The sequence below is a fragment of the Juglans microcarpa x Juglans regia genome, chromosome 3S, assembly GCF_004785595.1.
Source record: "Juglans microcarpa x Juglans regia isolate MS1-56 chromosome 3S, Jm3101_v1.0, whole genome shotgun sequence".
NCBI lineage: Eukaryota > Viridiplantae > Streptophyta > Magnoliopsida > Fagales > Juglandaceae > Juglans > Juglans microcarpa x Juglans regia.
The window spans coordinates 15041667-15055622 of NC_054599.1; the positions used below are offsets into that span (position 1 = coordinate 15041667).

The window sequence follows — 13956 nt, forward strand, 5'->3', positions numbered from 1 at the left end:
TTTAAGAAAATGTTTAATAGAAAAATTAGTAGTATGCATAGTCCTATTATATGCAAACTCTAATAAGGACAAATGATACTCACGCAAACGTCCATGTAACAATTCAATGAATGGAAAATGATACTCCCACAAACGTTCATGAAATACATTTAAAGTTTTTCCATTTAAACTCTAATAAATGAAATAGTCACAAAAAATGAATAGGTATATTTAAAAAATAGAAAATATTAGTATGACTCGCAAATGTACTCACTAAATGTGCTTTTCATATATTTTAATTTTTTTTGTTTTCTTTTATTTTTTTCTTAATGATTAAGGAAGTGACTATTAGTGAATTGCTATTTCTTTTAATTTTTTCTTAATAGTTAAGGATATTCAAGAAAATGTTTAAAAGAAAAATTAGTATTATGCATAGTCCTATTATATGCAAACTCTAATAAGGACAAATGATACTCCCGCAAACGTCCATGTAACAATTCAATGAATGGCAAATGATACTCCCACAAACGTTCATGAAACACATTTAAAGTTTTTCCATTTAAACTCTAATAAATGGAATAGTCACAAAAAATGAATAGGTATATTTAAAAAATAGAAAATGTTAGTATGACTCGCAAATGTACTCACTAAATGTGCTTTTCATATATTTTAATTTTTTTTTTGTATTCTTTTAATTTTTCTTAATGATTAAGGAAATGACTATTAGTGAATTGCTATTTTTTTTTTAATTTTTTCTTAATACTTAAGGATATTCAAGAAAATGTTTAAAAGAAAAATTAGTATTATGCATAGTCCTATTATATGCAAACTCTAATAAAGAAAAATGATACTCCCGCAAACGTCCATGTAACAATTCAATGAATTGCAAATGATACTCCCACAAACGTTCATGAAACACATTTAAAGTTTTCCCATTTAAACTCTAATATATGCAAACTCTAATATGCAGCAGAGCAGTGGAATACTCAAGCTTGTGGAAAAGATTCTTCCCATTTCATATTAGCAACAAAATGGTCAAGCCTTTCACTTATCACCTGTTGATTTTGTCTCCTACTAGACCACATGTATTTAGTACCTTGAAACCCTAAGTCTAGTAGATGACAGTTATCAAGAGCATCTCAAAAAGCATGCATCAACCTCTCTTGCCTTGGTCATCCACCCAACTTTTCATCGTTGCTCAGCACCTCATTGAAATCACCACAGACCAACCATGGGATATCTTGAGAATCCCTTAACCGTCGAATTAAATCCCAAGACTTTCCTCTTTTTTCAGTTTCTGGATGTCCATATAATCCTGTAAACATTCACTGGATGTCCATATAATCAATATGAAAGAATGAATAGCTCTTGATACTCAAGCTAATCTCATTCTTCCACATGAGAGCCAAATCTTCACTCCTCCCTTCACTCGGTACAACAAAACAGCCATAAAAACCCACCCTTATTCAAATTCTTTCCATAGCAGTAGCAGCCAACTTTGTTTCAAGTAGAAACACAACCGTGGGGATTTCACTCATGATGAGATCATGAAGAGCTCGAACTCCCCGTGGGTTCCCAAGCCCCCAGGAGTTGCAACTAATAAGTTTCATTCTTTGCGGCGGGGCTGCTTAGCAGCCTCCACCTTTCTTCTTTCATCAACCTCAACTGTAATTCCTTGTGTTCCCTCATTTTTTAAACGCTTTGTTTCGGATGAGGTCAATGATATGGCCTTTTTCTTTCCTTTAGTATCTTGTTGCATTAGAGTTATTATTGGGCTTCCAAGAGAAGATGGACATACATGAGTCCGTTTCCTCCCTGGTCTCTCTCGTTTGGGCTGGGAAGTTGGATCAACTAGGCCCAATTCATTTACTAATTTAAACCCACCACCAGACGTAGAAAGGGAACCTTCTTTATGGACGAAAGTTGATTTTGGAAGGGCCTCATCTTTCAAACTCCTGTTAGAGTCAAGATCAGTCAGAGTGTATGTTTGTTTACCCGTGATAGCCCCCTCCCTTCTTGACTATTCCTCCTGCAGGTTTCCCATTCCCCCCATCTAGTCTAGTTGTCGTATGTGGTAAGACCTATTTTCCCCTCATTAATCCAACATGGAGGTCAGTACTTATGGCCTTAGTAGAGTTGACTTCGTGTGTCACAGTGCCTTGAATCAAGCTCCCACCTGCACTGCCTAGCATAGTAGGATCTGAGATTACACCTGTTTTGGCCGGACTTGCTCCATTACCTTTGGTACTTGAACAAGGTGGCGGAACAGGAACCACTTTGCCTTGCTCAGCCTGGTGGTTTCGGTAGTTTACAGAGGAGGTCCCTGCTCGCAGCCATGGCCCATATGGATAATCCTCTTCCTTCTATGTTTCACTAGTTTTCATCCTCTCTTCACAATCTTTACGACTTTGACCCATTATGCCACAAATATAACAAAAGGTACGTAACCTTTCATATGTGAAACGGATCCAGCAAACACCTTGGGAAGCTATGTTGATGCTTTTACCTCGTAGCAAAGGTTTTGTGACATCCAAACTGACCCTAATTCTGATGAACTCATGTAACACCCCGACCCCGAGGGTCCGGAGAGTTAACTCATAAAACCTGATAATCCGCTCTAACAAGGCTAGAGTACTTCCAAATTCAAGAACATATCCATCTTTCAAACCTCAAGTCGAACGTAAATACTTCAATTAAATAAATCAAATAAACTCATTTATCCAATATTCAGTCCAACAACCCAAATAAAATCAACTCTTCTTCATGTCTCAAATAACAATTAGAAATAATAAAACATTAACATAGTCTCCACAAATCGTCTAAATCCATTGAAGTAAACTTAAGAAAGATAATTAATATCCAACACCAACACTAATATCATGAGATACCCAACAACAAATCAATGCTAATATTCTCCATAGACTCTAATACTGATCTTCAGCTGAACCTTCAATGTCATCTGAAATATTATGGAGATAAGGGGGTGAGTTATCAACAACTCAGCAAGCAGAGAGCATATACTAGCATGTAAACATGAGCATTTATAACATTTAATAAGCCGAACAAAACATTTACTTTCAGAATGCAAAAAAAAACAAAACTTGTACAAAAACTTTAGAGTGAAATTTTCAGAAAAATAAACTTATTCCAAAAAGAACATCCGTTGACATTTCCAAACTGAAATATTATAATTAAATCATCTCTTAGCATCACTTCGGGACAATACCATGTTTAACCCCCGTGGTAGGGTTATAAACCACCATTATACCCGTGGCTGGGCCATTTCCCATGTTTCACCCCCGTGGTAGGGTTATAAACCACCATTATACCCGTGGCTGGGCCGTATACCATGTTTCACCCCCGTGGTAGGGTTATAAACCACCATTATACCCGTGGCTGGGCCTTAACAGAAACAGAACGGATTTCATCGAAAATCCGGTTACACACATATACCAAGTCAGAACTCCATGCCAAGATTTTCAAATGGCACATCATATCAAAACAAATCACTAAAAGCTTCAGATCATTTCACATGTTCGAGATAAACATAAACAAAGTATTCTCATTTGTTCATAACAAAACTTTTAGAATTCCTTATTCGCTCTTTTACATAGTTCAGAAGTACAGTACCCAAACCTAGCTCATGTCTACACTAGTCATGACAGAAAAACACTTTCTCTTATATAGAATTTATGCATATGCGGAATAAACATCTGAGGTTGTTTTCAGATCATCTCTTTCAAAAGAAAATAAACACATTTATTCTCAAAGTCAACCTCATTTTATTTATTTTATGCAAAACTAGTATATGAACCCCGCTTACCTGACTTCTTCGTATTATCAACACCTTGAGCCGGAACTCTAATAGTAACGCCACCTAACCAAAAGAACATATATCCAACAATTAATAATCAATCTAGTAGACTGCTATTTATTGAGTAATAAATCAAAACAGTCCCTTCACAACTCAATAACTATCCTAATAATTAAACCCGAACAACTCTCTTCATCCATTCGCATTAAAAACCCAAAACAGCCATCACCTTCTATTAACACCAAACCAACTATAATTATTTCCAAAACCAACAACAGCAACTCCAATAATTAAAACATAACCCAAACCAAACTTCACTTCCAACCTTCGAATAAAATAATTTCAGTGCAACATCCATATTCTAGTCATTGAACAATTGAAGACTTGCATAAAAATCTAATACAACTAGCTCCAAAACACCCATCAATTTACACTAAATAGTTTCAAATGATAGTCCAAAACATTCTCACAAATCCATCCAAAAATCATACTCCTCAACATAAAAATTCCATCATACTCAACCACCATTAAAACAGTAACTCTATTACATTTCACAATCCACACCTATCGTTCAAAAGCTACCAAAAGCTTCGGAGGACTTAACCCAAGAGAAAAACAATTCCCAAAACTCCAAACCGCTTCGAATGGGTCACTACAATTCACGTCCAAAAATATTCACAGCAATCTCTAGTGAAAGAGAAAGTGACCTACACAAGGAAAGTTTGAGAATCTGAGTGTGTGCGTGTGATCAAAACAGGGAAGGAAACCGAAATTGTAAAGAGACCCGTACGAGTAAAACCGAAAGAAAAAGGAAGGAGAAGAAGTAAAATAAAATAAACAAAAGAGATGAGTTACCAACCTCGGATCAAGACGTCGAACAAATCTGCAGTGGAAAACAATTTATAGTTTCAAAACCTTGAGTTGAGCCCACGGTGAAGAGATGAAGAAGAAGAAAAACAATGAGAGAACCCGATTGGGAAATCTGCAAAAGTGAGTGAAACCGAACCTTGAGTGTGAAAGGAGATGAAAATCAACTGCTGGAGTCGTGGGTTGGTGCGCACGGGTGAGTGAAATCCGGATTTGCAGAGAATAGGGGGAGGCAACGCGAAGGAGAGAAACAGTGTTTCCGTAAAAGGGAAAAATAAATCCCTTCACCAAACGGCGTCGTTCGGTCCTTCTTTATCCACTCGTGGGCTGGGCTTCTCCAACGGGCTGGGCTTAAAGCCCAGTTGTTACATTCTTCCCCCTTCTAAAAATTCCGTCCCCGGAATTTGTTACAAGCTATTAGGATCATCGTCGAACAACAGTGGGTACCTGACTTGCATTTCCTCTTCTAATTCCCAAGACGCTTCGCTGATAGCGTGATTATTCCATACCACTTTAACCAATGGAATAGTCCGATTACGTAACACTTGTTCTTTCCTCTCTACAATCCGCACCGGCTCTTCTGTATAAGTCAGATTTTCCTGAAAATGAAGAGGCTCGTAATCGATAACGTGGGTGGGGTCAGGTACATACTTCCTCAGCATAGATACATGAAATACATTGTGTACGCCTGAGAGTGCGGGTGGTAGTGCTACTCTGTAAGCCACTGGTCCAATCCGATCAAGTATTTCAAATGGTCCGATATACCTAGGGCTCAACTTACCCTTCTTTCCAAACCTCATAACCCCTCTCATGGGTGCAATCCTCAAGAATACCTTGTCCCCAACCTCAAATTCTAATTGGTGACGACGGTTATCTGCATAACTTTTCTGTCGACTCTGAGCTGCTCTCATTCTAGCTCGAATGGTCTCAATCTTCTCTGTTGTCTTCTGAATGATTTCCGGACCCAGAATTTGTCTTTCCCCCACTTCGTCCCAATATAAAGGGGATCTACATTTCCTACCATAAAGTGCTTCATAAGGCGCCATCTCAATACTAGCCTGGTAACTGTTATTATAAGCAAACTCGACCAATGGCAAGTGTCGAATCCAAGTTCCCTTAAAATCCAGCATACAAGCTCTCAACATGTCTTCCAAAATTTGAATGGTCCTTTCCGACTGACCATCTGTCTGTGGGTGAAATGCTGTGCTGAAATTTAACTTAGTGCCCATGGCCTCTTGTAAGCTTCGCCAGAAATTTGAAGTGAAACGTGGATCCCTATCTGACACAATGGACACAGGTATCCCATGCAACCTCACTATTTCCTGTATGTAAAGTTCGGCTAGTTTCTCCAACTTATAAGAAATTTTGATAGGTACAAAGTGAGCTGTCTTCGTCAAACAGTCTATTATCACCCAAATTGCATCTTGTCCGGTCGGTGCCCGTGGAAGGCCTGTAACAAAGTCCATAGAAATATGCTCCCATTTCCATTCTGGAATCTGAAGTGGTTGCAATAACCCTGCTGGTCGTTGGTGTTCTACTTTCACCTGCTGGCATGTTAAGCACTGAGCCACAAATTGAGCAATTTCTCTCTTCATACCTTCCCACCAAAAAGACTCTTTCAGATCTCGATACATTTTTGTACTACCCGGGTGAACTGTGTAAGGGGATCGGTGCGCTTCTTCAAGGATAAGTCTTTTTATTACCACACTGTCCGGCACACAATACCTGTTTCCAAACCTTAACACTCCATCTTCAGAAACATTAAACTCAGGTTTATCCCCTTTTTCTACCTCTTCAATTAATCTCGCCAACTTAGAATCTTCTTTTTGGGCGAGCTTGATTCTGTCTATCAAAGCTGGTTGAACTATTAAACTGGCTATTAATGCTTGTTGATCACCGACAACTACTTCAATAGTGGCTCTTTCCAAGTCCATTAATAAGTGGGGCTGAGTGGTAAGAGTTGCGATTACCGGTCCCACTGGCTTCCTGCTAAGTGCATCAGCTACAACATTAGCTTTGCCTGGGTGGTAGTTAATGTTGCAGTCATAGTCCTTGACTAGTTCGAGCCATCTCCTCTGTCTCATATTCAGTTCTTTCTGCGTGAAGAAGTATTTCAAACTTTTGTGATCCGTGTAGATTTCGCACCTTTCACCATATAAATAATGCCTCCAGATTTTAAGTGCAAAGACAACGGCGGCCAACTCCAAATCATGTGTGGGGTAATTTTGTTCATAGGTCTTCAATTGCCGAGAAGCATAAGCTATTACCTTTCCATGTTGCATCAAAACACACCCCAAACCCAAACGTGAAGCGTCACTATAAACCACAAATCCTCCTCTTTCGCTAGGGACTGTCAGAACTGGGGCCGTCACCAATCTCTCCTTCAATTCCTGGAAGCTTTCTTCACATTTTTCAGTCCAAACATATTTATTGTTCTTCTTAGTGAGGGCGGTAAGGGGAACCGCTATCTTAGAGAAATTGCGTATAAATCGACGGTAATAACCAGCCAAACCCAAGAAACTCCTAACTTCATGCACATTGGTTGGTTGAGTCCAGTTAACTATTGCTTCAATCTTCCCGGGGTCTACAGAAATGCCATCCCTTGAGACCACATGTCCCAAAAATGCGATAGACTCAAGCCAAAATTCACACTTCTTCAACTTAGCAAATAATTTCTTATCCCTGAGTGTCCCTAGAACATGCCTCAGATGGTCTTCATGTCCGACTTTGCTCTTGGAGTAGATTAATATATCATCAATAAACACCACTACGAATTTATCCAGAAACTCATGAAATACTCGATTCATCAAGTCCATAAATACTGCTGGGGCGTTGGTTAAATCAAAAGGCATGACTAAAAATTCATAGTGGCCATACCTGGTCCTGAAAGCTGTCTTAGGCACATCCTTTGCTTTGATTTTTAATTGATGATAACCCGATCTGAGATCAATTTTAGAGAACACCTGCGCACCTTGCAACTGATCGAATAAATCATCGATGCGGGGCAACGGATATTTATTCTTTATGGTCACTCGATTCAGTTCCCTGTAGTCTATACACATTCTCATTGTCCCATCCTTCTTCTTCACAAACAAGACTGGAGCTCCCCAAGGCGACACACTAGGTCTAATGAAACCTTTGTCTAACAAGTCTTGCAATTGTTCTCTGAGCTCGGCTAACTCTGATGGCGCCATTCGATAAGGGGCTTTGGAAAGAGGCGCCGTGCCCGGGGCTAACTCAATAGCAAATTCTACCTCTCGCTCAGTCGGTAATCCAGACAAATCCTCAGGAAAAACTTCTGGGTATTCCCTCACAATAGGAATCTCTTCTAGTTTCAATTCTTCCTTTGGTTCAACCACCACAAAAGCCAAATACCCCTGACACCCGTCACGTATTAACTTATCAACCTGAAAAGCAGAAATAACTGATGGAGGGATACGCACCTTGGAACCCATAAATCGAAGTTCCTCATCTTCCGGAAACTTGAACACTACTTCTCTTCTAAAACAGTCAATACTAGCATAACTGGAAGCTAACCAATCCATCCCCAAAATCACATCAAACCCAGTTATAGGAAAGACTATCAGGTTAGCTGGCATTTCCTTCCCACTAATAGTTATAGGACACTTGAGTAAAATCTTGTTACAAGTCACTATATCACCAGTTGGGGTAGAGACCCTCAAATTGTAGTCCATCTCATCAGCATCAATGGGACACAATTTAACAAAATCCCTTGAAATAAAGGAGTGGGTAGCCCCCGAGTCAAATAAAACAGTAGCCTTATTGAGAAATAAGGGAATAATTCCTGGTTATGTCATCCAACCCATAGAGATAATAAGATAAAAAAAAAAAAAAAAAAAAATCCTTAATTCTCAACAAAGAACATTTTAAGAGATGGTTAGAGAATTATACCTGTGATGACATCCTTCTTGTCCTCAGCTTCTCCCGGTGTCAACGCAAACACCCGAGCAGGTACCGTCCTCCGCTGATTATTGCGTTGACTATTCGGCCTAAAGTTTTGGGGTGGGTTTGGCCTTCTGTTGTTCTCCGCAAGCAATGGACATTCTCTAATGAAATGCCCATCTTTACCGCATTTGAAACATGATCCCACTTCCTTCCTGCACTCCCCACAGTGTATGCGGTTACAAAACTTACAGGGGTTAGGTGTAAGATTTCCCTGCATCTGTCTCTGACTCGAACTGCTCCCCTCATTTCTCTTTTTCCATTGCCCTTGATCCGAACTAGGAAACCCTTGTGGAGTAGCTCTCTTCCTCTGTTCTTGCAATTCAGCACCCCTCTTCAGATTATGTTCAACTAGCGTCGCCTTGTGTACTAATTCTGAAAATTTCTGAATCTGTAAGACCATCACCCGCTCATAGATCCTGTAGTTCAAACCTTCTTCAAACTTCCTAGTCTTTTTCTCCTCATCGGGAATCAAGTATGCAGCAAAACGTGATAATTCTGTAAACCTTGTAGCATACTGGCGCACAGTCATCGTCCCTTGCACCAAATTGGTGAACTCTCGAGCTCTTGCATCCCTATCTGCCTTAGGGAAAAATCGATCGAAGAAACTCCGCTTGAATTGAGCCCAAACAATTACCCCAATCCCCTCGCTTCCCTAATAACTTTCTCAGAATTCCACCATCTCTTTGCTTCTCCAGATAGTTTGAATGCTGCGAACTTGACTTTTTGCTGATCGGTACAATCCAAAACACCAAATATTTCTTCAATGTCTTGTATCCAATCTTCCGCAGCGTTCGCATTGCCTCTTCCATCAAAGGTGGGAGGATGTGTTCGATTAAATTGTTCGAACGTGCAACCCCCACCATTGTGGTCTTCATTCAAATCTTCAAGAGTTCGAACTCTACGACGAGCAGCCATCCTGAAAGTCTAAACTCGGTGAAACGTTCTAAAATAAAAGAAAACGAAAATACCAAGTAAGTAGAAATAAATAAAAGGATAAATAAAATATGCATATAAACACATATACATATTTATATATATAAGTCAGATAACTATGCCAATCTGGCATCACTTATACACACATATATCACTAGAATTCTCAAAGTTCCAAACTCAACTCCTAACATCAGTCAAATCTAAACCTCAAATCCCATCAAAAACAGTCTTAATGTCCTTGGAACTCATACTTAAACCCCCATGGCTATCCTTATAATCCTCCAATTCCTATTTTGAAATTCCCACATCTTATGAACCCACAGATATCTAAACCTCCAAGATCTACAGTATGCAGAATTCAAACCTGTCTCTGATACCAACTGTAACACCCCGACCCCGAGGGTCCGGAGAGTTAACTCATAAAACCTGATAATCCGCTCTAACAAGGCTAGAGTACTTCCAAATTCAAGAACATATCCATCTTTCAAACCTCAAGTCGAACGTAAATACTTCAATTAAATAAATCAAATAAACTCATTTATCCAATATTCAGTCCAACAACCCAAATAAAATCAACTCTTCTTCATGTCTCAAATAACAATTAGAAATAATAAAACATTAACATAGTCTCCACAAATCGTCTAAATCCATTGAAGTAAACTTAAGAAAGATAATTAATATCCAACACCAACACTAATATCATGAGATACCCAACAACAAATCAATGCTAATCTTCTCCATAGACTCTAATACTGATCTTCAGCTGAACCTTCAATGTCATCTGAAATATTATGGAGATAAGGGGGTGAGTTATCAACAACTCAGCAAGCAGAGAGCATATACTAGCATGTAAACATGAGCATTTATAACATTTAATAAGCCGAACAAAACATTTACTTTCAGAATGCAAAAAAAAACAAAACTTGTACAAAAACTTTAGAGTGAAATTTTCAGAAAAATAAACTTATTCCAAAAAGAACATCCGTTGGCATTTCCAAACTGAAATATTATAATTAAATCATCTCTTAGCATCACTTCGGGACAATACCATGTTTAACCCCCGTGGTAGGGTTATAAACCACCATTATACCCGTGGCTGGGCCATTTCCCATGTTTCACCCCCGTGGTAGGGTTATAAACCACCATTATACCCGTGGCTGGGCCGTATACCATGTTTCACCCCCGTGGTAGGGTTATAAACCACCATTATACCCGTGGCTGGGCCTTAACAGAAACAGAACGGATTTCATCGAAAATCCGGTTACACACATATACCAAGTCAGAACTCCATGCCAAGATTTTCAAATGGCACATCATATCAAAACAAATCACTAAAAGCTTCAGATCATTTCACATGTTCGAGATAAACAGAAACAAAGTATTCTCATTTGTTCATAACAAAACTTTTAGAATTCCTTATTCGCTCTTTTACATAGTTCAGAAGTACAGTACCCAAAACTAGCTCATGTCTACACTAGTCATGACAGAAAAACACTTTCTCTTATATAGAATTTATGCATATGCAGAATAAACATCTGAGGTTGTTTTCAGATCATCTCTTTCAAAAGAAAATAAACACATTTATTCTCAAAGTCAACCTCATTTTATTTATTTTATGCAAAACTAGTATATGAACCCCGCTTACCTGACTTCTTCGTATTATCAACACCTTGAGCCGGAACTCTAATAGTAACGCCACCTAACCAAAAGAACATATATCCAACAATTAATAATCAATCTAGTAAACTGCTATTTATTGAGTAATAAATCAAAACAGTCCCTCCACAACTCAATAACTATCCTAATAATTAAACCCGAACAACTCTCTTCATCCATTCGCATTAAAAACCCAAAACAGCCATCACCTTCTATTAACACCAAACCAACTATAATTATTTCCAAAACCAACAACAACAACTCCAATAATTAAAACATAACCCAAACCAAACTTCACTTCCAACCTTCGAATAAAATAATTTCAGTGCAAGCATCCATATTCTAGTCATTGAACAATTGAAGACTTGCATAAAAATCTAATACAACTAGCTCCAAAACACCCATCAATTTACACTAAATAGTTTCAAATGATAGTCCAAAACATTCTCACAAATCCATCCAAAAATCATACTCCTCAACATAAAAATTCCATCATACTCAACCACCATTAAAACAGTAACTCTATTACATTTCACAATCCACACCTATCGTTCAAAAGCTACCAAAAGCTTCGGAGGACTTACCCCAAGAGAAAAACAATTCCCAAAACTCCAAACCGCTTCGAATGGGTCACTACAATTCACGTCCAAAAATATTCACAGCAATCTCTAGTGAAAGAGAAAGTGACCTACACAAGGAAAGTTTGAGAATCTGAGTGTGTGCGTGTGATCAAAACAGGGAAGGAAACCGAAATTGTAAAGAGACCCGTACGAGTAAAACCGAAAGAAAAAGGAAGGAGAAGAAGTAAAATAAAATAAACAAAAGAGATGAGTTACCAACCTCGGATCAAGACGTCGAACAAATCTGCAGTGGAAAACAATTTATAGTTTCAAAACCTTGAGTTGAGCGCACGGTGAAGAGATGAAGAAGAAGAAAAACAATGAGAGAACCCGATTGGGAAATCTGCAAAAGTGAGTGAAACCGAACCTTGAGTGTGAAAGGAGATGAAAATCAACTGCTGGAGTCGTGGGTTGGTGCGCACGGGTGAGTGAAATCCGGATTTGCAGAGAACAGGGGGAGGCAACGCGAAGGAGAGAAACAGTGTTTCCGTAAAAGGGAAAAATAAATCCCTTCACCAAATGGCGTCGTTCGGTCCTTCTTTATCCACTCGTGGGCTGGGCTTCTCCAACGGGCTGGGCTTAAAGCCCAGTTGTTACAACTCACCCCATGCAACTTCATTTTTCTCAATATTGATCTTCTTCACCGAACCTATGTTGTTGCCAATTTTCCTCACCACCCTATCATTCATGGCACCCAGAGGTAGGTCGAATTGTCTTATCCAGAAAGAAGACAAGACTATCTTAACTTTGTTTTCCTATAAGCCTCCTGTGAAGTGTTTCGCCAAGACTAGATGCCTATCGAAGGACCAAGGTCCTTCGCATTGCACCTTGGCCTTTTCCTCTGGTCTTCCAATTCCACCAGAAGCAGTTTATAGCCCAGTTCCTTAAACCAAATTCTCTTTACTGGTCTCCATGGTTTCCTCAAAGTTTGTTTAACAGCCTCGCAGTTGTAGTGTTTCTCTGTGAGTAGAGACATTACGAGATAGTGCTCTCCCCTTTGGTTTGTTTCGTTGACTAGTTCCTTATCCACTATAAGCTCCTCATTTTCTTGTTTTGACAGAGACATCCGTTTACATAAATCTTCTAAGGACTCTTCCATGATGAAAGAGTTTCGAGACCTGTACTGGAGACAGGGAAAAACCTCCACGATCGCAGGAGCTCTCGAGAGGGAAGAAACGGATGGTATCACTCATGTTGATCTTGAGGTGCTGAATTCTTGTATTTCCCTCTATCATTGAATCATACTTTTATTTCATTAATTCCAAAGAAGAAAAACCCTATGAAAGTAGCAGATTTCATACCAATTAGTCTTTGTAATGTGGTCTAAAAATTGATAACATAGGTCATTCCTAATAGACTTAAGAAGATGCTACCTCATATTAAATTTGACATGAGTAAAGCCTACGTTTGAGTTGAGTATGATTTTTTAGAAGAAGTGATGAGGATCATGGGCTTTGATTTAAATTTGATTGAATTGATTATGGGTTGTATTCAGTCTGCCTCCATTTTAGTTTTGGTCCATGGGGGTACCAAGGGGTCATTATGGGTTTGTCCCCTTACCTGTTCTTATTGTGTACTGGGGAGGGGGAGGTTTATCTCTTTATTGGAGGATGCTACCATTAAAAATGATATTTCTGGGTTTAAAATCTGTAGATACGAGCATTGTTGGCTAGATATGAGCATGCATTGGGTCTGAAAATCAATAGGGATAAAACTGCTATGATCTTTAGTGGTAATCATTCATTCAAAAGAAAAAATGAATTGATGCAGCTATGGGGTGTGAATGAAGTACAATATGAAAATTATTTAGGCCTACCACTTGTTGGTAGATCTAAATCGAAAGGTTTCTTTGAAATAAAGCGAAGGGTATGGCAGAAATTACAATGTTGGAAGGAAAATTTGCTGTCACAAGGTGGAAGAGAAGTTTTAATCAAAGCAATGACCCTTTCAATTGCTACATACTCAATGAGATGCTTCTTGCTACCTACTGGGCTATGTTCATAATTGGAAGCCATGATGGCAAAATTCTAGTGGGGTCAGAGGAATGATGAAAGAAGAATTCATTAGATAAGTTGACAAAAAATATGTGATCAAAAGGGGAAAGGGGGACTTGGCTTTAAA

At 38.8% G+C, this 13956-nt stretch overlaps 1 protein-coding gene across 1 annotated transcript; it reads right to left on the bottom strand.

Moving 5' to 3' along the window:
• Positions 1-8558: 8558 nt before the first annotated feature.
• On the bottom strand, positions 8559-9155 carry LOC121258713. The gene has a single exon (XM_041160256.1). It carries the CDS (start codon positions 9153-9155, stop codon positions 8559-8561), a length of 597 nt encoding a protein of 198 aa, XP_041016190.1.
• Positions 9156-13956: the final 4801 nt, after the last annotated feature.

Bases quoted from the DNA above. Each gene is read 5' to 3' on its own strand.
- LOC121258713 (XM_041160256.1), bottom strand. From the start codon at position 9,155: ATGACTGTGCGCCAGTATGCTACAAGGTTTACAGAATTATCACGTTTT.